This window comes from Calliphora vicina, chromosome 2 (assembly GCF_958450345.1).
Source record: "Calliphora vicina chromosome 2, idCalVici1.1, whole genome shotgun sequence".
In the NCBI taxonomy this organism is placed as follows: Eukaryota; Metazoa; Arthropoda; class Insecta; order Diptera; family Calliphoridae; genus Calliphora; species Calliphora vicina.
The window spans coordinates 35,315,164-35,340,264 of NC_088781.1; the positions used below are offsets into that span (position 1 = coordinate 35,315,164).

General features: G+C 30.6%; 1 protein-coding gene across 1 annotated transcript; it reads left to right on the plus strand.

The window, feature by feature from the left end:
- The first annotated feature begins 1,640 nt into the window (after positions 1-1,640).
- dbr (debra) lies at positions 1,641-17,601 on the plus strand. The gene is made up of 6 exons (XM_065501235.1): positions 1,641-2,247; positions 11,930-12,061; positions 12,250-15,176; positions 15,245-15,553; positions 17,052-17,162; positions 17,381-17,601. Exons 1-6 carry the CDS (start codon positions 2,107-2,109, stop codon positions 17,391-17,393), a joined length of 3,633 nt encoding a protein of 1,210 aa, XP_065357307.1. The 5' UTR covers positions 1,641-2,106; the 3' UTR covers positions 17,394-17,601.
- The last annotated feature ends 7,500 nt before the right edge of the window (positions 17,602-25,101 follow it).

Sequence of the window (25,101 nt, forward strand, 5' to 3'; positions counted from 1 at the left end):
CCGACCTTACCTCCGATATCATCAAACACAAGAGTCTTGAGCAACTAAATTGCCTAATGTCAAACGGGTCTTATTAACTTTTAGTGTATTTCAACTATATTTAATAACCGGGTCTTTGAATTTTTAGATAAATCTGAAATCGTTCCTCAAAATTGGCCAAGTATGGTGAAGAGTGAGATGAGCCAATTTTTATTTTCATGTACATATTCATGTTAAATTTCCCTTCAGAAACATCATTATAAATGTCACAGTAAACAAATTTTGTCAGCTGCATAAAAATTATAATAATGTTCCAAGAAATTTTTAACACTTTCAAATCTAAATCCAATAATTTATGATGAATTGTCAGTTTAAAATAATACATTTTTGTCTTGTTTAAATAAAATTTTCTGTAAACAGGTAGAAATGCAACATTTCCAATTTGAAATTCGGTTTAAGCTGTGTACCTGCTGCGTTGTAAACATAACAAAATGGGTTAAACAATTGTTTAGCATCTAAGAATTGTTAGCTTACTGTGTAAAAATGCTAAGTACCATTTCGATGCCTTAATATAAACTCGTTTTTTTTTAAGTCGACATTTGTTTGGCTAATTATGTTATATGATCGGGCCATTTATCGAAATAAACGAAATAAATAGGTCCTTTTAATTATATTAAGGCATCGATTTTATACATTTTAAAGCAAGGTAAAAATAGCTTATTTTAAATATTTCTTTAATCTGTTAATCCAATTTTTTCCTTGTTGGGTAAGGTTCCTAATGATAAAATATAGACAGTTTAAATTATGTGCATTGGTGCCTCATTAGACTTATTTTGGGATATTTTAAATTTTTCATTATTTTTTCCACATCCATATGAAATTCTTAGTCGATTTAACAGTGTCCGTGCACAATAATGTTCATCATTATCCTAAGCAGTTTAGTACGGAAAAGTACCAACGTGTGAGACAATCTCTATTTCATGTTAGTCTGAATGTTTTGTGTTGTATTTTTTAGGAAATGCTCCAAGAAAGCTCCATTGAATGTAAAAATATAGTGCAGAACAAGACGGATTTAGAGAAGGTGGCAGTACACCGAATTAATTAAATACACAATTCAACCAATAATCCGAAATTCAAAACAGAAAAAATAATAATGTTAGACCTGATTTATAATTGTTGCAGAGGGATTCTTTGCAACTCAATTTGACAATGAGAATGTAATCTTAAATTTTATCTTAAATATAAAAAAGAATAAATTACTTTAAAACTCACCTTTTATCAAGAATATGCAGAAAAACTCCAAAGATTTGAAACCTGAAATTATAAAAATGTTGTAAAATTTCAAAATCATAAAATTAATAATATAAATCATTAAGTTTTTATAAAATGTAATAGTTTTTAAAATGTTATCTGTAATAATTAAAATAATTTCAATGCTTGAGATTTCAACAATATAACCTTTAACTAAAAATAAATTTTAACACGAAATTCTAAATTTTGAACTGTTTTGGGAAAATAGAGAGATTTTTCTTAAATCTATTCAAAAAAATACGAAATACCCAAATACTAATCAGAAATATCTTTATTCTAGCTAAAACCAATAATATGGCAACATCTGGAAAAAAATAACTGCAATTTTCTCAGTGCATTAAAAAAAGTCAACAAAAAATTAAATAAAAAAAGAGAGTGTAATGTGAAAGAGAAGCAAAGCAAAACAATACATTTCAATTAAAGAATTTAGAAATGAAAACATAAAATGAAAAAATACATACTCATACATACAAAGTAAATAGTATAAAAATAAATACACAAACACATTTACAAAACAATTTTTTTTTAATGTAAAAAAGAAAAATAACACGATAAACAATAGAAAAGAAGAAAACAAAATACTATTAAAGTCTCCAGTGAGTGTTGTGTTGAATAAAATAAACTTTCAAAATAATAAAAAAATTAATAAAAGACAGTGCAAATAAATTATAAAAATACTGTGTTAAAATTAAACAAAAAATTAAAATGTTTTTATAATTTTGAGGCAAAAAAGTGCAAAAAAATCTTGTTTAAACAGCAGCAGTAAAGTGTTTGGTTTTAATATTAAAATTTGTGAGCGCAAAACACTGCTGCAAAATGGATATTCATTCAAATTTGGAGTTTTTATGCCGCGTTTGTGCGGCCAATACTAAAGGCAAAAATTCAGTGGCGGAATGTGTTTACATTTTAAAAACTGCCGGCTTAAGGGATAAATTGGATAAATTTCTTTATTTAAAGGTAAGTTACATAAATAAAAACAATTGCAATTCATTGTCAATGTAAAATGAGAGTAAAACAAGTAAAATCTAAATAATTTATTACCTCCTTCAACTAAACAACAACAAAACAAATCAATGCAAAAACATTATGCACGCACATTATGAAACAGTTTTGTGTTTTTTTGTTTCTATAATTTGCGTAAATTTAAAATTACTACCTTTCAGTGTAGTAAAAAAAAATAATTTTAATAATTTAATTATTAAACTTAAACATTAATTTTGATTAAAGCTTTTAAATAGTAAATGTTTTTTTTTAAATAAAAAGCTACTCCGTTAGGGGATTCGAAAAAAAGCTAAATTTAAAATATTTTGGCATCATAAAATAGTGCATTAAATAAATTGTGCTAAAAATCCACATGGCATCACTGTTATTTCTTCTTTTTGTTTTTGCATCAGTTTTTGTTTTCTCCCTCCATCTCTCTATCTTTGTTGTGGTTTCTATTCGTGCGAATGTGTTTTTGCAAAAAATAATAACATTTATTTATTTTGGTTGCTGCTGTTGTTGTTGTTTTCACTTTACGTGTTCATGTTTTATTGCTTTGCTATTGTTTACGTTCATTGTCGTTGTATTTTTACTACTATGTTGTTTTCATTGTTGTTCTGTAGTTATTTTTGTCTTTGTAAATAACACCAAGAACAACTAAGGATTAGTTTTTTTGTGTTTGAATTTAACATGTGTGAGTTAATGTGTATGTTTATGCTAACTTACATATGGCGGGTGTCATATGTTAAGTAGAAAAAACAAGTTATGCTGTTGTTGTTTGACTTGTAGTATGTTAAATCTATCTGTTTTCATTGTTGTTGCTCACTGCATTGTTTAATGCAGTTACAACAAAGAACCTAATTGGAAATATTGGAGTTTTGAAATGTACAAATTCTTTTGGAATTAGGCACATATCTTAAATAACGTACATACTGAAATTTATCTTAACAAATGGTCAATGTTGGCTATCGATTCGAAACGGTTAAAAAGTAATAGCTAGTAACGCTAATATGGATTAGTTCGATACTTTAATGATAATGCCAATCTCGGACTGACATAATATGGGATTAGGTACAAATTATTTTCAAAACTTGTTATAGAATAATGGTATTTTAGATTATTCCGCTAACGGTATTTTATCAATAACAGTAATTGTAGTTCCTTTAGTAAGTATGTATGTATTAGGGTATTCAATCGATTAACCGTGATTAATTTTGGTCGGTTAACTGTTCGAATAATTCAAAATTGGCGATTTTCAAATAACAAATAAATCGATTAATTTGTGTCGATTAACCGAAATTTATTTTTTTTGAATTTAAATATTTTTTTGTAATTAAAAGTATTCAAACCGGAAAAAAATCAACAAGGAATCCAATGGTATAATGGTGGATTTTATAAGCTTAAAAAAAACTAAATTTTGTTTTTAGTTTGTTCTTTTTATTAATAAAATAGTTAAATAAGTACCTACACAAAATTCGATTTTTTATTTCAATTTAAAAATAAAACAAATTATTCGGTTAATCGAATAATTTAAAATTAACCGATTAAACCCCCAAAAACCGTCTAATTGAATACCCTAGTAAGTATACATACATAGGTATCGCTAAAATACGATAACGTAAGTCGAATTGAAAATTTATTCTAAAACTAACGGGTAGCAAACTTTGCAAAATTTAACACGAACATAATTTAAATAAATATACAGTGAGTGTCACTCAAAATCGTACAACATATTTTTTTTTTAAATATTATGAAATTATACAGGCAATAATAAGTAATTATATAAAAAATTAAAAGTAATTTTATTAATTGGAACAAAAACTATGTATTTCAACAAAAAAGTTTTACAAAACCTCAATTCGTTAAAAATATATTGATGAAAATTAAAGAACATCTCAAAATTCATATTTCACTTAAATTCGTACAATTATATTAAATTACAATTAAAACTTTAAAAATTAAAAAAAAATGTTAATATTAAATAATCCTAATACTTTGTAGGGTATAATTTGCTATTTTTTAGTGCCTTTACGATTTTAAATGAAGCGTTGATATTCTGGGCACTGACAGTCTTACCCAATTTTTTTATTTGTGGATAAGGGCAATTAAAATTATACCCAATTTTCTGATAGGTAATAGCACACGCAATATAAAAATAGCATTTTAAAATATTTCCAAAACATCAACTTTCTAAAACTAATGAATAAAATTTGACTACGATGGTGTACGATTTTAAGTGACATTCACTGTAGGTTGCACAAAACAGAATTCTCGAAGGTATCGAAATCCTACACATAATTTGTATTCGATTTTCCGATTATGCCTTGGTAATTTATGGTCTGCTTTGAATAATTTTTTGAACATATTCAAAATTTTAATTGTACCTACCTATTATATATATATTTTTTGATTATGCCTATGGCATTTATGAATCGTTTTTCCTTATTTCCAATTAGCAAAAATATGTGGACTACCATACCCAATATGTTGATGTATAATTTATGTACGTAAGTTATTTGGCGGCAGTGGCTAAGAAACTTTTTATTTCGGAAATAATTCGTTAGTTCGTGAACGATTGAAGATATCTTAATGAAATATCAAATAGTCTGAACTGGGGTGTTCTTGAGTTGATTTATATGGCCCCAAAGTGGCTTACCTAGGTTCTACAAAATTTGATAAAAAATTAATGTCAAGAAATTTTAAATTTAGATAGTAAATATGTACTGTGAAAATACATATCAATAAAAAATTCTTCATATTATTTCTCATTTCAAAGACCTTTGCAATGACGTATATAACACCATAGTAAGTCGGACCTTCAATGGGTCAAAATCGGAAAAACTACATTTTAACCCGATTTTTAAATGAAAATTAAAAAAAAATATGGTTAAAAATATTTTTTAAATCGAATATATACGGACCAAATCCCAACTCTAAAACAAAAAGGTAAAAATAAAACCCAGGGCATCCATTGTGATACCCTTAAGCAGACATCGGCAGAGAGTAAAATTGGCTTTGCACACTAACACCACTTTGCGTTTTTTGAGTACCATCTCTGGCATTCAGTGCACTGATACAAAGGTTTGTAAGAATGATTTCTTGTAATTTGTTTGCCAATTACGTACGTCTGAAAGAAAATAAAACCAGAGAGCTCTTAAGGTGGCTCTTTGCCTGGGATTCACATAGTCCCGGTACCTAAAAATAGCCAGCCAATGATAAATCCTAGTAGATTTCCTATATCATATCTAGCAATATCCCCCAGTTAATCATGAAATCTTTCCCCTAGCCATTTTTCCCTGAGACCATGTAGTGTAGGACAGAATATGTTCCACTGTTTCTAGTTACTTAATATCCTCGCACAACCTACAGAAGTCCTGTGCGCCGATATGCCATCTACCAATGAAGGCTCCAATTGAGCTGTGCCTGGTTATCACTCCCAATAAAGACCACAGACGTTTCCTATACAACCCAATTAGTATTCGGGTTGCCTTTGCATACAACTTTGGCCAAACTACATCAGGATTGGTTGGTAGAGTCCCGAAATCTTTCGAAGATCAATATATAATAGTGGCATATAGGAAGTTTAACTTCCACGTCTCTATTAATATACCTAGTCCAGATCCTAAGCACGTCTGGCCAATTCATTTGCTATATCATTCCCCTGTATGTTACAGTGCCCTGGTGCTCCAAACAATCTGATTGTGAAGGTATAGTTCGATTAATGCTTCTAGAGCACTCTTACAGTTGAGCACTATGCTCGAGTGTACAATATGTCATTTCATAGCCCTCAGTGCTGCCTGACTATAGACGTCTCTGTGACGTGTGATCTTATCAAGTCCGTGGCTTTCCAGATCGCTAGGATTTCTGCCTGGAAGACGCAGCATTGGTCTGGGAGTCTGTATGACACTTTTTGTCTTCATAGGTGGTGTAAACTGCGGCTCTCTAAGCCTTAAAACAGATTAAACCGTAATGAAAATAAGGATTTTATAGTTACAACAAGTAAATTTTTAAAAAGTCGACTTTTAGCACTTTCAACTTTTTTCAAATAACAGGCAAATCATTTAATGATTTACGTACCTAAGTTTATACTTATGTATGTACCTGCCTAGATATTTACATACCTACATGAATTTTACATATTTTAATATTTTTTTGTTTTTGCCTATATGTATATGTACATATGTATTTTAAAATTGCATTTTAAGAGTTGTGAATAAAATCGAAAACAAATAGGTAGGTATACAACGGTAAAATCTTGTTTATTATTAAATTTTACAACATTCCCACTTGGAACATACGGCCATCATATCTACTCTCAAACATAAATAAAACATCAATACTCACTCATACACATTAAACAACAAAAATGTTTCTTTTTTCTGTTTTTTTTTTGTTTTTTAAAGCTTGTTGAAAAAAAGAATAAATAATCCCCCATTAAGCAAACATACACATACAGAAAACCTAACAAACATACAAAACATTCGTACAAACATACAAAATTCAGTACTTTTTATATAGAACATAGAGAAGATCTGATAAAAAAAAGAATAAAAGTGTAAAAAAAATATTGACTAAAATAAAACAACCAACAACAGCAACTAACTAACACACACTCATACAAATGCTGTTTTTTTTTTAGTTACACTAACACTATGACACAGAGCAAATATCTCACTCACTTACACCAACATAAGTTTCATTTTCAATTTTTGTGAATAAAAATGAGCACAAAGAAGACGAACGAAAAACTAAAAATGAAATGCTGAATGTTGTAAAAAAAACACAACTAACACACTAACATTAGAAAAGTATGCATGTGTGTGTGGGAATATATGCAAAAACAGGAGAGTAAAAATGATAGATTTTTGTTGGCGATAAAAGCGAAATGTTGAGATATGTAAAAGTGTTGGTAAATGTATGTATGGCGATTGCATGTGTGTGTTTATGATGTTTGTATGTTATTTGAAAAAAAAAAATTTAACAGTGGGCAAAGAGCTTTAAAATTTTCATATATTTTTATGACCGGAACGAAACGAACAATTTCGTTTCACCTTCGTAAGAAGTTCATTCCGTTTGTAATTTCCACAATATAATTTTCCGACCCTATAAAGTATATATATTCTTGATCCTTATAGATAGCGGAGTCGATTAAGTCATGTCCGTCTCCCTGTCCGTCTGTCTGTTGAAATCAACTTTCCGAAGCCCCCAAATAACTTACACGATTCATACATCAATATAGCTCGGTTGCTATTTTAAATCGAGAAAATCGATCCACAAATGGCTGAGATAGGTATAAGGAAAAAACCAGAACAACCTCGATTTTTTACACATTTTTGACCTATATCTGGATTACTAAGTCATTAATATAGACAATATGGATATCTAATGATAGATATTTCAAAGACCTTCGCTAGGACGTATATAAGACCATAGTAAGTTGGACCTACAATGGGTCTAAAAGGAAAAAAAATTTAACCCGATTTCATTTTCACCAAAAGTTTTTTTTTGTTAAAAATTAAAAAAAATAATTGAAAAAAAAAATTGAATTTAATAAAAAAAAATTTTGAATTAAAAAAAATTTTAAAAAACAATTCGAAAATTTTTTTTTCCAAAAAATGAAAAAACAACAGGAAAAAAAATTGTTTACCTAAAAATCTTTAAAATTTTTATTTTGAAGTATAATTTGGAGAATGGTATATAAGATAGCTCTCTTACTTGTTCAAGCTTTACTCTTCTGGATTCGAATATGGCTATACAAAAATTAAAGTTCTCTAGAATTGCGGAATTTGTTTGGTTATAGATGCGTGCAAAATACCTAAAGTACAACTTTAGAAGTAGCTGTTAGTAAAATTCAATAATTTTAAATTATTAAAGCTAATGAATCGTAGATTTTAAAATTTTATTTCTAGAAATCTGTTTTTAATCAAAACAGGATATAGCATAGAAAATCACTATTGAACAAAGGATATCTCAAAGGCGATTTTACATTTTCCAACGATTTAAATATGAGCCATTGCTCGATATAAAGGTATATAAAATTCAGAAGGGAGCCATAGGAGTTCTCGAGATAAGTAAAATTTTTTTTTCAGAGACCGAAAATAGCGGTTCTACTTTCAATTCAATGGAAAATTCACAAACATTTAAAAATCTTTTTATACCCTTCACCTTCGTGAAGAGTATAAAAAGATGTTTGAGCTATTTTTTTTACCTATATCTGTATTACTAAGTCATTAAATATAGACAATATTGATATATAATAATTGATATTTCAAAGACCTTTGCAACGACGTATATAAGACCATAGTAAGTTGGACCTACAATGGGTCAAAATCGAAAAAAAAATCCAAAAAATTAATAAAACGACTTTGGAAAAAAAAATTTGTTTACCTAAAAATATTTAAAATATAAATTTCGGAACAGCCGAATTTAGCTCTCTTACTTGTTTTATCTTATATCACTGAGAGAGTGATCTATAAGTAGAGTATCCAAAACCGAAACCGAAAACCGGTCAACCGGTTTTTTCATCTTTATAAACTCGACCGATTTCGGTTTTCTTTAACATTTGGGTTTTTTGAAAAACCGGTTTTTAAGATGGTTAATCGGTTTAAATGAAATATATTTTCAAAAGCTCATTTAACCATATTTTTGAAAAACTTTGATACCATTTTTAAAAATATTGATTAATTATATAGAAAATTGTAGCATTTGACAATATTGCTTTAAGAATTCAAAAATTTTAAAGTAGCGTATTTTTCATATTGAATAAAAATTTAGTATAAACCGGTTAACCGGTTTTTTTGAAGACAAAAACCGAAACCGGTTAATTGGTTTTTTTAAAAGATAAAAATCAAAACCGGTTTTTTCAAAAAAACACCTTTTCGGTTAAACCGGAAACCGGTTTCTTAATTTTGCCGGTTTTTTGGACACTCTATCTATAAGATAACATTTTAGGTTAGTGGTTGAGAGAAACAGTTATTTATATTTTTTTTCGTAAAGGTCAGGTTATAAATTTTATTTGCGAACATGAAAAATATATACAGTGTTGGAAAAAATAATAGAAACGAATTTTTTAAAAGTCAAGTTTAATTTTGTTAAAAAAAATTTATATGCAGTTTTGTTTATCAGATATACAACATAAGATAAAACATAATAGTTCCTCTTTTCATTTATATTTTAATACATTATATGACTAACAATGTAAAGAGTGAATATTTTTAGTGGAAAAAATAATAGAAACGCGTAAAAGCATTAAATTTTTAGAGGCAAATCTTTTAATTTTTTGTTAAAAAATTATTTTATTTTAATATTTTGTTGCTACAACTTTATTTTTCACAACTTCATTGCATCTGCGACTCATGGAACCAATTTTATAGCAACCGTCATTGTCAATGGAAAATCACTCTTCCTGGATTTTTTCCCACAAGTCGTCCTTATTTTTCGGACTAAAACTCTCCAGCTTCCTTTTGAGTGACTGCGAAGGCTATTCCATAAGAGGTACTTTGTTGACAGCAAACCAGTCCTTTGCCAATTTTGATAATTGCATCGGATCATTATCCAGCTGAAACTCCCATCTCAAGGGCATCTCTTTCTCAGCAAGTGGAAGCATTATGCTTTGCAATATATTTACGTAGTCCGAGGTGCACATTTTGTTCTTAACCCAATATAATGTACCGACACCAGAAGAGGAGAAACACCCCCATATCATGATGGAACCACCGCCGTGTTTAACAGCATTCTTACTTCATATTCATCATATTCTTTTTATTATTTCTTAAAACTTTATATAAATATTGGTAATAGTGATAAGGCCAATATTAACATAAGCTGCCTTGGCATGGTGGAATAGAGTGGAACATGTGACTGAGAGATCATTATTTGATAAGGTCTGTCGTATCATCTTTATTTTTATTACTAGGTACACGAGGACCTGCCCCACTTATGCTCTGGGTGCAATCCTACGCATCACACCCTTACATATATTGGTAATGGAGAAAGCCTATAGTAGTGCATGCTGATTACCGGGTATATCTCTTGCAATGACGGGTGATCTGGTTGGGCACATGCGCATTCTAGACATCTTTGGGAATGAGACTAGTTTTGCAGTATCAAACTATATGTCACCAACTTTGATGTTAGATTGGAAGTTTGGGTTCCTTATACCTGAAAGGAATACTAGGATATATTTTATGTCGGTTAGCCAGGCAGGTGCGCACAATTGACTCATATTGTGCTGGGTACGATGAAGGTGATGGTTCTCCAAACGTAGATCTCAGTGGTTGCTATCGCTCGGAAAGGTTGACTTGAGAATACTTACTGGATTATTCACCGGTCACTGTGGTTTAAAGTACCACCAATTTATTTTTATACCATTCACCTTCGTGAGAAGGGTATATAAGTTTGTCATTCCGTTTGTAATTTCCACAATATAATTTTCCGACCCTATAAAATATATATATTCTGGATCCTTATAGATATCTGTCTGTTGAAATCAATTTTCTGAAGACCCCAGATATCTTTGGGATCCAAATATTCAATAATTCTGTCAAACATGCTTTCGAGAAGTTTTCCCGAGATATGAGGAAAAAACCAGGACAACCTCGATTTTTTACCTATATTTGGACTACTATATCATTAATATAGACAATATGGATATCAAATAATAGATATTTCAAAGATCTTTGCAACGACGTACATATATAAGACCATAGTAAGTTGGACCTACAATGGGTCAAAATCGGAAAAAATATTTTTTAACCCAATTTCTTTTTTCACCAAAAAAAAAATTTTAAAAACCAAATTTTTTTTTAAAAATTAAATAAAAAATTTTAAAAATTTATAACGATAAGGTCTTATTATGCCTTGTCGAATTATTATTTGCTTTATTTAGTGCCACTGTTTCTAAAAATAATGACGCTCTTTACTGTCTAATTCTCTTGAAAGCGAACGTGCTCTCTTAAATTGTAGTAATGCATATACGTTAATTGTGTTACTACTATTTTTGGCAGTAAATTGTTAAGTTTACTTTGTTTTAAAACATAAAATACTGACTAGTTTTATTATAAAACAAATGTCAAGTAAACTTTAGAGTTTTTTTTATGTTGCAAGGTCATAATCATACAGATGAGACGTAAAACCTAACTCTTACAACAACAAAATACAGTCAACGTATTTTGTTGTATCAGACACATGATTTGTTTTATTTTTGTTTGACAAATAATAGTGTCTCGTCCATAGATAAATACACACAGATTGGAAACTCTGCTGTCAAAGACCTAACTCAGTTATGAAAAACCTTAGTGGTAAGAATGAATTAGTTAAATAAAACTATGTGAAATCAAAAACAACACTCGTATGTGTGATTTTTGAGTAATTTGTTATTTTGATTTTTTTTCTACATAGTTTCCGCTCTATGTGTATTTCTCTAGTTAGAATTTCAAGTATTTTGTTTAACGGCTGTACTTGTGAGCTTTGCAGTTTTTAGTCAGAACTATTTAGAAAAGCATCAAAATATATTGAAAATTTTAATACAGGAATGGATTTCCTTTAAAACTGGAATGTAGCTAATGATAATTATTGAACTAAGATAATAAGCGATCGTCACTGTTGATGATCGGCCAAAAAAATATCCACTTTTTTTAACGAATTTATTTTCTTTCAGATTTCGGAAAATGACTCACTTCCAAAGGTGCTCTGCAAGTCGTGTTTTCGTCAGGTGGAGGCTACGGCTTCATTGTCAAAGATCGCCAAACATACTCAACAAGTATTTCGGGATTTTCTCTTAAGCAATTTGGTAAGTTTTGAAAATTTAAAACATATAGAGGGGAAACTAAAAATGCTTCAAAATTTTTGCAAATTCATTCTCACCATTTAGGTTTTTGTAAATGAATTTCTGCTCTTTGGATTTCTGTATGATTTTAAATGTTTAATACTAGTTTTCACTTAAAATATTAATTTGTTTACCTATTTGTCTTATTACAGCCCAAAGGCCCTTCCGAAAGTTCAAATACTTCTGAATTCACATCTTCCGATTTTATGGGCAAACAATATGCCAAGGAAAAATCTAAAAAAGACGAAACTGTGGTACCAGCGCCACAAAATTCATTAGCCTTCTTACCACCTCCAGCAGCACCAATACTAGCCGCAACACAAGCTCCAGCTATATTGCAAAACTTAACAACGGTCTCCCGAAAAGATGAGGTAGTGGTTAATGTTTCGGTTGCCGATCCATTGACACGAGATAATCAACAAAAAATGATTTCTAATTCACAAAGACGGCAAAGTCTACTACTGGAATCACGTTATACACCCAAATCGATAGCGCAAAAACCAGCCACAGCAGTCCAGAAGGCACCAAAACCAAATCAATCTATAGAGACCACAAATACAACGAATAGCGCAACAACTGCCACACCGGCATTAAACTTTTACCCGATTAAGGCTCACCAGCAACAGGTTCAACAGCCAAACACACAAATAACCACCTTTAGTAGTGGAGGTTATGTTATAGGAAGCATTAATACAGACAGCACCGATAAGGAACAACCGAAAAAGATTAACAACATGCCTTTGGCGCCCACAGCTGATAATGTTTTGCAGCAAAAGCGCAAGAATCTGGTCAAGGCATTGAATAATATTAAGGCCAACAATTCGGGTCAGGTGTCATTGCTGAAATCTTCGCAACAAAAACAAACGCCAAACACACAGAATATACCAAAAATTCCGCTAGCGGAAGTGGTTAATCAGGCGGCCGAAGATGAATTACCCGATAAAATTATTATTGCTGCTCCCAAGAAAAAGTCGTCGTCGTCAGATAAATCTAAAAAAGAGCCCTTAAATTTAAGTAGTAAAATACCGGCAGTAGTTACACCATTACCACAGATACCAGTGCCCACCACTACAGCCACTATAACAGCTGTTGTACAGCAACAACAACAGCAGCAAGATCCTGCTACCACATTCACCAACACTGCACCCAAACCCACATTTCCCGAGGATATTTTATTGGGTCGTGTCATACGTGATATGGATTTATTGAAGCTGATTTTGAAAGCTTTAAAATGGCCGGTAAACAAACAAAATATGGAATTACAATTACAACGTTTAAAGAACTCCAAATTCACCGATATTATGTCGGATAACAATTTATTGCAAGACACAGATTTGACTCAACTGCTGGGACCCTATTTGGCCCCTGTTCTATTGGCCGCTCAAGCTTTGCAACAGCAACAACAACAAATTTTAAAAAATACTACATTAAATGAGAACATGTCAGCTGCCTATATACCACCGGCAAAAGTCTCGGCCTTAGAAGCGGCTCAAGCTGAAATTAATAAATCAATACCCTATAAACTGCCACCAGAAACATCGGTACAATTGGTGCCCGCCACACCCGAAGACACAGAGCCCACACAATCCCCTCCTTTAAGCACTTTAACTAACTGCAACTCCAGCACCTCCGTTGCTTTGAAGAGAGATGAACAAAATGAAACAACAACTGTGGCGGTGCCTCAAAAGAGACAACGCAGAGCTGCTGCTCAAAGAGCCAGAGATTCTATAGTTATATCCGATGAGGAAGATACCTTCACTGAAGGGAAACCACCCAAAAAAGCTAGACAGCGGACCACCAAATCTACAGCCAACATACAAATCGACTTAAATAATGATTTTATGACACAATTCAATTTGCTAAATGGGTCGGGTGGTGTGGAAGCCAATGAAGCTTTAATGGCACTGCTGCAAAGACAAAAGACTGCCATTATGAAGAACAAAAAAGTACAACGACGTAGACGCAATAGTGTTTCAAATTTAATAACATTGCCGACCAGTGAATTTGATGCTTTAATTGATTTGGATAATGATATTGTCTTAATGGAACCTGTTACCACCACCAGTTCCTACGATACGACCTCAACAACTAACAACTTTGAAGCGTTACAGCCAAAAACCGATGTCACTAATACATTTGTTATACCCTCTGTGCCGCTTATAACGCGTCCCATTATTAAACGAAGAAAAACTGTAATACACTCCTCTCGAAGCAAATTAGATTTGTCTACGGAGTTGAAAAACACACCTATTTCCTCTTCATCAATTTCACCCAGCAAAGAAAGGCTATTAGAAGAAACTATAAATCAAGTTGCCACCGGTATTATGTCGAATAGCGACAATCCAATACAACAAAGTCCCACAAAACCCATCATCAGCGAAAATTCCCTACTTCTGCCGACAGATCTATCGCCATCTAAAGCCCCACAACAAAAGAAATTGCAAAGTAAGGCCACTTTGGGCCAACAACTTTTGGAAGCCATAGGTTTGCAAAAAATATCAACCAATGCGGCAAACAATCCACAAACCGAAGCCGCCAGCTCTTCCAGTTTAACCAACGCCATAACGGTGATGCCCAACAGTAAACAGTCGATACAGCAAATAAGATCAGCCCTGAAAAAGTCGCTCAAACAGGCTCAAGAACAGCAGCAGCAAAGGAAAAAGGAATTATCCTCTTCCATGGCCAACAATACAATAATACAAGATGCTGACTCTACCACCAAGACGGCTGGTGTTAAGGAAATTGTGGTGGTCGAGGGAAAAGGCAATAAAAGTGATAATGGTTCCTCAATGGTGGATGTGGAAGATCAAATCGATAAAGTCACACTAATGGTGCGCAGCAATGACAAGGACAATTGTATGCAGCCTACACAGGCTGCAACTATTACCGAAAAACAGGAAAAGAAAGAAGTGAAAAAATCACCAACCACCAAGATTCAGGAACGACGTCGTACCGTGCCGGCAACAGCAGCACGAGGTGCTCGCAATATAGCAGCCCTTGACACTAAAGACAAATCCAATGAGCAGCAGGAAGAACATAATGAGGTTGTGGAAATACCAGAAGTTGCCGAAGATAATGAGTAAGTTTTTAATTAATTTTTATTAAATGTATTTGTATATTTTTAATTTTGTTTATTTTTATTTTTAGAAAACCCGAAAAGGATGACTTGGAAAATGCCAATATAAGTTCACAATCGGACCCTAATAGTTTAACAACAAAGGAAACTAATGCTGGCATTAAAGAAGAGATATTAACACCCAAAAGAAGAGGTCGCAAACGTCTGGTGGATAAAGTACAAGAATTAGAGACCGCTGAAAGTAATGACAAAGAAAAGGATAGTAAAACATCACCCACAATATCGGAAAAATCCCGTACATTAGATAAATCTAAAGATGAGGAAACAGACAACAACAACGCAAACAATAGTAAAACTGAGGAGGAAACTGCAAGCCATACGTAAGTTTAAAAAATTAATTCTTCCATCTACGAATTAATTAATTCAATTTGAGCTTAATTCATTAAAATCATAAGGCGGAATTAAAAAAAAATGTCAGATATTCATTCCGTAAATCCTTTACCAAACTCTAATTCTTTAGCTTCATTCAAATTTGTAATTAATTCATAACAGAATTAAACCTTAGAATCACAAATTATACAGATATGAATCAGCTGGTTCCAGTAATATGTCAACAAACAAAAGAAAATGTCAACATGGTTGTGGTTCGGAAAGAATGACAAATATATATCACACTCGTTGCCTATTGAAAATTGTATTTTTTTTCTCTCGCTCTGCAAACCACAACCATTGAAAAGTGGTTGTAGAACGTCAAAATAACCATACGGTTCGATATTATTTTTATGACAACTGTCATTTGTTGCATATCTGTAATAAAATAATTATCGATCAATTCAACAGTTTTTACACTCTCATGAAACATTTTAAAATTCCACTTAAGTTATTTTGTCAAAAGTCCACAGATAATCATTTACAAAATGTATTAAAAAACAAGTAAGAAAGCTATATTCGGCTTTGCCGAATCTTATATACCCTTCACCAAATTATACTTCAAAATACAAATTTTAAATATTTGTAAGTAAACAAAATTTATTTTTTTTCCAAAGTTGTTTTTTCATTTTTTGGAAATTGTTTTTTTCGAATTTTTATTTTCAAATTTTAAAAATTTTTTTTGGTTTTTAATTTTTTTGGTGAAACAAAAATCGGGTTAAAAAATATTTTTTGTCCGATTTTGACCCATTGTAGGTCGAACTTACTATGATCTTATATACGACGTTGCAAAGGTCTCTGAAATATCTATCATTAGATATCCACATTGTCTATATTAATCCAGATATAGGTAAAAAATCGAGGTTGTCATGGTTTTTTCCTCATATCTCAGCAATTTGTGGACCGATTTTGCTGATTTTAAATAGGAAACTTCCGAAGATATCTTGGGTCTTCAGAAAATTGATTTCAACAGACAGACGGACATGGCATAATCGACTCCGCTATCTATAAGGATCCAGAATATATATACTTTATAGGGTCGGAAAATTATATTGCGGAAATTACAAACGGAATGACAAACATATACCCTTATATACCCTTCTCACGAAGGTGATGGGTATAAAAATGGTCAAAACCTTTTTATAATAGATTTGAATTGAATAGAAATTAAATCATTTAATAAATTTTTAAAGCTATTTTGTAGTGGATTTGAATTAAACAAAACTTGAATGATTCAATTCCTAATGAATTCTTAAAGGAATGAAGTCAACACGTTTACAGTATTAAATAATTAAGACAATGAATTAATTCGTGCTGAAGCTTTAATGGAATTTTATTGAGAATTTATTTAATTTGATTTTGAAAATTGAATTAGGAATTAATTCTTACGAACCTTTTGAAATAAACACAATTTATTAACAGAATTTATCTTTTTTCCAATAATTTCAGAACTTCTGGTCGTCCTACTAGACAAAGTAAAACACTTTCAAAATATTACAAGGGACCCGATAAGCCGGCGCAAGGCAGACGTTCTTTACCTTCTAGATCAACTAGAAATAGGTAAATTTTTGGCAAATAAAAAAAAGAAATGTCTCAAAATTTAGTTAACACAAAAGCATTAACAAAAAGCTAAACTTTAAACTTTTTGACGGAACTTTTGTGTTATTAATTTCAAAATTGGCCTTTAAGTATTTTAATATATATGTATATTTCTTATATACTCCTTCAATATCCCCTTTATATCTTTTCTTTTCTGTCTTTCTCTTTTTTCTTTACAGAAAATATTCTTAGTCTTCCAAAGTCTAAGTCTTAAGTTTTGTTTGGTTAAAATTAAGAGTTTTCTTTATATTATATTTAAATTATGCTATTAATTAAACAAATATGATTTGTTGTAAATATTTAACTACTTTTACTTATATATATTTAAACAAACAGTAACTATTATATTTAAAAATACATAATAAAACTTATCATTTAAATATGTAACTAAAGTGAAAAATTTATTAATTAAACCTTTTCAATGATTTCATTATTGTAACAAAAACATAACTAGTTTAGGTTTGTTCTTTACTTAGTTTTGTATATAAATATAATCATTAAACACTTTAGTTTTTAAATCTTGAATTCAATATTAATTTATATTTTTTATCAACTAAATATCTGCCATATATCATTAATAATTTTTTTTTTAAAAAACAATTCATTTGTTTTATTTTATTTTTTTCTTATAAAATACTCAATTTTCTTTAATTTCTGGTACTTTTTGTGGATTTACCTTCTTAGCCTCCATTAACACAAAGTCTGGTTATATTTTAATAGAGTCAGTATAACTTTAGTTTAAAACATACGTCCATGTTCTGGAAAACGCAGCGTTTTCAAATTGCTTAAGGTTGTAAAACGCATTTCAGAATGTTCTGAAAACCACGGGATTTGCTATTCGTTTCAGTATACACTAGCGGTTTGAAAACGCAAAATTTCTATCGTTTTCGTTTGTTAGAACACCTGGCGTTTTTAAATCGAAAACGCGAATTTTAAGCGATATGCGCTTTTCAGAACATGGGTGATAATTATACATTGTGATAATGGGTGGTAAGGAATTATAGTATTGAATATATTATTGTAGTTTTTAGTTACATATTAATATTATAAAATGAATTTTTATTTGAAATAAAATTAAAAACGTTTTTGAAATTTAATGAATTTATAAGAAGTTTTATTTAAAATTTGAGGTTAATTTTTAAATCTACCGAAATCGACTTTTAAAAATCAGTAATTTTGAAATCTATGGGTTTCATCACATACCAGGTAATTTAAGGGCACTGCTACACGTTCAATACATACATATATATTTTGATATTTGGATCGCGATCCATTTTAATGGATTGATGGATCGTGCGTGTATGCTACATGTGCAATTAATATTAGTTTTTATACCCTTCACCTTCATGAGAAGGATGGAGTCGATTAAGCCATGTCCGTCTGTCTGTTGAAATCATCTTTCCGAAGCCTCCAAATAACTTACATACACCATTCATATTTCAATATCTCCGGAATTCTTCCGGCTCGGTTGGTATTTAAAATCGAGAAAATCGGTCCACTAATGGCTGAGATATATGGAAAAAACAGGACAACCACGATTTTTGACCTATTTTTGACTTATATCTGGATTACTAAGTCATTAATATAGACAATATGGATATCTAATGATAGATATTTCAAACCTTTGCAACGACATATGTATATAAGACCATAGTAAATTGGACCTACAATGAGTCAAAATCGGAAAAAATATTTTTTAACCCGGATTTTTTTTCACCTAAAGTTTCTTTTTCGCTAAATATTAAAAAAAAATTGAAAAAATAAAAAAAAAAATTTTAAAATTTAAAAAATTCGAAATAATTTTTTTCCAAAAAATTAAAAAACATTTAGAAATGAAGAGCTCAGGAACTTGACACTTCATAATCGTACAGAATGTAATTTGCCTAGAATCTTTTGCTAATGTATTCTCATGCTCCCCCTGCACCAATCTATGTTAATCTGTAAATCTAATGTCTGGTCCAGTAAAATGATATTTGATGTTATCAAAAATCAAGTATATAAATGTTTAATATTTGGATTTGCCTCCTATAAATGATCCATATCGGAAAACATCATAAAAATAAACAAGGTATTAATTGAGAGGAGTAACAGAAACACATTTGCCGTAACATTTTATTTGTTTTCTTTTCTACTCAAAGCTAAACGCTAAAATTGTGTTTATTTCTAACTTTACATCTGAAATGTTGAGAAAATTGTATATTTTCGAGTACAAACAATTATGAACAATGACTAATTAGCAAAATAAAAGCTTTCAGCTACGTTATTCTAACTAAAGTTTATCAACAAGTACTTGACTATATACAAATAGTTTTGAAACGTATCTTGGCCATTCAAACAATCAAGTGAATCAGAAAAAGTTTGTTTGTTCATAATGAGCAGAAGTGTGTTTTATGTAAATTTTAATGTAAGTTTTACGCTTAACTGACTACACGCACAATAATTAATTGAATTACTAGATATAAAATAATTTTAAAATGCAATTTAAAAATGTATGTGCTTAAAATTGAAGTTTTTATTCAGCAATGACATAATGTTTGATCTTCTAATGGTTTACTTTAAATGGTATGAGTAAGTTTATTTAGTGTCCAAATAGGGTAAGTGTGTTAGGACACTGGCTGACAAAAAGCAGAGTCGTATGTGAACGAACACAATTTTATTATTATTGTAATAGAAATAAACAGTTTAAAAACGGTCTTCTCCATCGAATACATTATTCTCAAGGTTTGTATTTTTGATTTAAACATAAATGAAGTTTCCTCGTTCACTATACAACATTGAACGTTTTCAAAACATATACAGCCCAATTATGAATAAAAATTCCCCGAGAGTTTTTTCACATTGAATTTGAATAGGAAAAATGAGAAAATGGAAAAAACTCCCGGGGAATTTGTATTCATAATTGGGCTGATACATAGAAAATTTCAATGTGCTAAGAAGAGATTAATCTTTTTTTATGCCGAAATAATCTAAAATTCGAACCTAAAAAATCAGGTTCGATAGGCCCAATCCGAAAAAATTTAACATTTTAAAGTTTTCTTTAAAACAAATTAATTATTTTAATTTTAGAGCATGTTTCCGCTCGCTTTTATGTGCCCTCCGGAATCCACTCTACATTGTGGACTCAATTAATTTTGTTTTTCACCTTGAACTAAACAATCACCCCTATCGCGAATCAATATTTCACAATAAATAATTTCCCTTTTCCCATTTCTCGTTCATTCAAAAAAATTCCCCATGTTGTGAAATTTTTAGATGGAATTTTGTAAACAATAAGGAGCTGTTACGAACAAAATGAACTATTGTGAATGAAAAGTTGATGGGAATATCATGATACCAATTTTCTCTTCGAGGGAAATGGATATTTCATGGGAACAACATTTCACTTGTTATTGCCGATAGGGGTGATTGTGTTTAAGGGAATAGTTTTTATATTATGCTTAAATATTTTACAATAAATATTTTACATTATATTAATTAATTTAAAACTTGTTTCTCCTTTAAAATTCCATAATCTATGTTTTTCCTTTACAAATGTTTCGGTTTAGGTATTCTGCCAAATACTGGTGACGAGAATATTCGGTCGGATTTTTCCTTTGTGTTGTGTTGTTGGACATTTGAAATGATATGAAGTGATAAATCCTCTTTTCACATGTCACGGGACTAGTTCAATTTCCCCTCAGGTTTTATATCTGGTACTTTTTGAACGTTACAAGCCAGCGCAATATTAGCAAGCAAAACATTTTATAGTACCAGAAATACCTGGGTATTTTCTGGGTAACTGTTTGGTGCAGATTATTCGACCATACTTCTTCGAAAATGATAACAGAGGCCGAATTACCGCATTCGATATCAAGCAAAATTCATTATCGAGCAAGAAATGTAGTACATATTACTATAATTTCGATATCGAAATCATTTTTCGATACAATAGATCATTCGAACACGAATGTGATATTCGGCTGTGCAGAATCTTATATACCCTTCACCAAATAGGTAAACAAAATTTATTTTTTTTAATTTAAATTTTTTAATTTTTTGGATTTTTTTTTTTTTGGAATTGTTATTTTAAAATATTTTTAATTTAACAATTCTTTTTTTAAATAAAATTTTTTTTTTTGGAAATTTTAAAAAAAATTTTTGGTTTTTTAAATATTTTTTTTGGTGAAAAAAAAATTCGTTTTAAAAAATATTTTTTCCGATTTTGACCCATTGTAGGTCCAACTTACTATGGTCATATATACGTCGTTGCAAATGTATTTGAAATATCTATCATTAGATATCCATATTGTCTATATTAATGATAAAGTAATCCAGATATAGGTCAAAAATCGAGGTAGTCCTGGTTTTTTCCTCATATCTCAGCCATTTGTGGACCGATTTTGCTGATTTTAAATAGGAAACTTCTTGAAAGCATGTCTGACAGAATTATTGAAGATTTGGATCCCGAAGATATGTGGGGTCTTTAGAAAATTGTTTTCAACAGACAAACGGACATGACTTAATCGACTCCGCTATCTATAAGGATCCAGAATATATATACTTTATAGGGTCGGAAAATTATATTGTGGAAATTACAAACGGAATGACAAATTTATATATACCCTTCTCACGATGGTGAAGGGTATAAAAAGAAAAAGAGGGGAAATTGCGAGAAATTGAGTACATTTTATCATAATTTCGATATCGAAATCATTTTTCTATACGATAGCCTATTCGATCAGGAATGCGATAATTTGGCTCCTGGTTGAAAGCTCAAAAACCCTTTTGTTTATCTAGTTAAATGTTTTCCACAAACTTATTGAGTAGGTATAAGTTTATTTCTCATGTACTCTGTAAATGGAAAATTGCGAATGGGGGTAATTGATAACGTCTCTGCGACATGTGCATACGTGTGTTTATGAACTTATAAAAAACCATTTAAATGTGTGTTTTGTGACTGTTTTTATTTGGCTTTGGACCACAACAGAAATAATGAATCAAAATCACAACAATAAAGGTAAATAACTATATAATGGGGAAAATGGTGAGAATTAGTTCTTTAATGTTTGGAAACAAACAAATTTATGAAGAATTTTTCCTATGATTTACGAAAGATTTGAATTAAATAGACGTATGTGAACTCTGTAATGCAGAGATAAGTCAATTGATTACTTTATACATTCCAGGTAATCTAGCGTGAAGTCAATCGTCACTTTAGTGTCTCTAAGTAACTTCACTTTAAATGTTTATTTGTTACTTGGACACCTTTCACACTAGGCAATTTAGTTGTGCATGTCTCTTGTGTTTGTTGATGCAAGAGGTAATGTCGGGTTAAGGAGAAGAAAATTTTGCATGCCGTTTTTTTGTTGGGCAAGAGACTTGCGCAACTAAATTGCCTAGTGTGAAAGGGGTATTGTTTGTTATTTATGTAGAAAACAAGTTTTTTCTTTAAATTGTTATTATTTTTATTTTATTGAATCATGGAATATCACATCTGGTATTTACGTACCTAAACATCTAAAATCTGATAAAATAATTATCAAAAAACGGAGTCTATAATTTTTTATCTGAGTAACAGGTCGCGATGGGTTTTTAACTCCGGTTAATCTCGAAAAATCCTATTTTCACATAATAATTTTTCTCTTAATAGCCGGCCATGTGTATAACCATGAATAAATACATATCTGTATAATAGACTTACCTGTTTGGTACTTTATTGGTCAATATCAATTTTTTATTTTATTTTTTTGTGAGATTTTCTTTTCTTGTGACTTTAAACTTTGTTGGTAATAACTTTAGTTTAATAAATATGAATATTCAAAACAACAAAACTTTATAAATGTTAATGACTTTGATCTCCATAAAAACAAAAATAATCAGAACATGATCAATTAACCGTTATTAAATTCATTCATATTAATAACAACCAGTGCTGCCAGATGAATTTGAAAAAAAAATCGTCAATATCCCGATTAAAAATCGCAACTTCGAATTTCAAAAATCTTCAAAAAAAAATCTGAAGATTTCTAGTAGTAGGTTAGGTTTCTTGGTTTGCTCGCAATTTAGCGAGTTCACTCGGAGGTCTTTTGACCCATTGTTGTACCCTTAGAAATACTGTTCCTCTTATGCTGAGAATCAAAAATGAAAGGAGAATATTTGCCCGTCCTAATTTCGATGGCTATGTGATTCCTGTGGTCCCCGTGAGAAGTAACCGGTACTTGTAATAAGTTTGATCATATGTACTAGTGACACATCTCTGAGACAATCCAGATCATGAAAAAGATCTATACCAAGATGTAGAAGATAGTAGTCTACACTCTTGTAAGGCCGCACAGTCACATAGACATTGTTGTACTGATCCTTCCTCCTCTCTATCTAAACAACTTCAACAATAGCCTATTCTAATTCCTACCAAGAGTACTGATCCTCTCCTTTGTCAGAGTGGGCCAGAATATCCAGAATATTCTACAAGTGATGATATTTGACCACATGAGTTACGTTTCTCTCAAAGCACATTCATCTATCAAATTCTATACGGTCACGACAGGAGTGTTTCCGCATTCATCAGATATTTAATTTCCTCGGAAGCCTTCATGTCCTGTAACTGATATCAACTCGACGTGATGTTGTATCAGTTGTGCCATTGATTGGATACAATTAAAAATACATTTCGACCTAATAACGTTGGAGTTAAGAATCTTGATTGATGCAATGCTATCCAAGTATATGTATGTATAGTCGAATTATCGAGATTCAGTTCCCGGATTCTTCTTCTTGCACCAGGAAGGAAAGCTTTAGGGAAATTGAAAAATTATTATTATTATTATACCCTTCACCTTCGTGAGAAGGGTATATATAAGTTTGTCATTCCGTATGTAATTTCCACAATATAATTTTCCGACCCTATAAAGTATATATATTCTGAATCCTTATAGATAGCGGAGTCGATTAAGCCATGTCTGTCCGTCGGTTTGTTGATATCAATTTTCTGAAGACCCCAGATATCTATTTTTGACCTATTTTTTTACCTATTTCTGGATTACTAAGTCATTAATATAGACAATATGGATATCTAATGATATTTCAAAGACCTTTGCAACGACGTATATAAGACTATAGTAACTTTGACCTACAATGGGTCAAAATCGGAAAAAATATTTTTTAACCCGAATTTTTTTCTCCAAAAAAAAAAAGAAAAAACAAAAAATTTTTTTTTCAAAAAAATTAAAAAAACAACTTTGGAAAAAAAAAATAAATTTTGTTTACCTAAAAATCTTTGAAATTTTTATTTTGAAGTATAATTTGGTGAAGGGTATAGAAGATTCGGCACATCCGAATATAGCTCTCTTACTTGTTTTTAAATATATTTATTTTTATGAATAAATGTTTTCAAATAAGAAAAGCTTCTGCAGAATTTCCCGGAAATATCGTTAAATCGGTACTTTGTTATTTTTGAAACAAAAAATCATCAAAATTACCATAAATCGTCATATCTGGCAGCTATGATAACAACTAAAGAGAGTAAGTAATTTGCATTTGCCTCTTATCATAACGCATTTATTACTCTCTATGAATTTTGTCGTACATAAATTGCAAACAAAACAATTAACGATTAAGTGCCACCACATTTCCCTCGCAATGTTTTTTCTCTAACAATTTCAGTGATCGTACAAACAAAACGTTTTGGCGTGTCTGCAAAACTAAACAGAAAGAAACATCACGCAGTATGAAAACAAACTGTGTAGAGTGAACAAATGTTTTTGGGGAAAGTGAAAAAGCAAAAGCAAAAGTAAAAACAAAAAAAAAATATAATAAATTAGAAAAAAAAAATATATATAGTGAAAATATATAATAAAAGACCTTGCAAAAATGTATAATAAACAAATGATTTTTGATCTTTCAATTAATATATTTTTTAAAG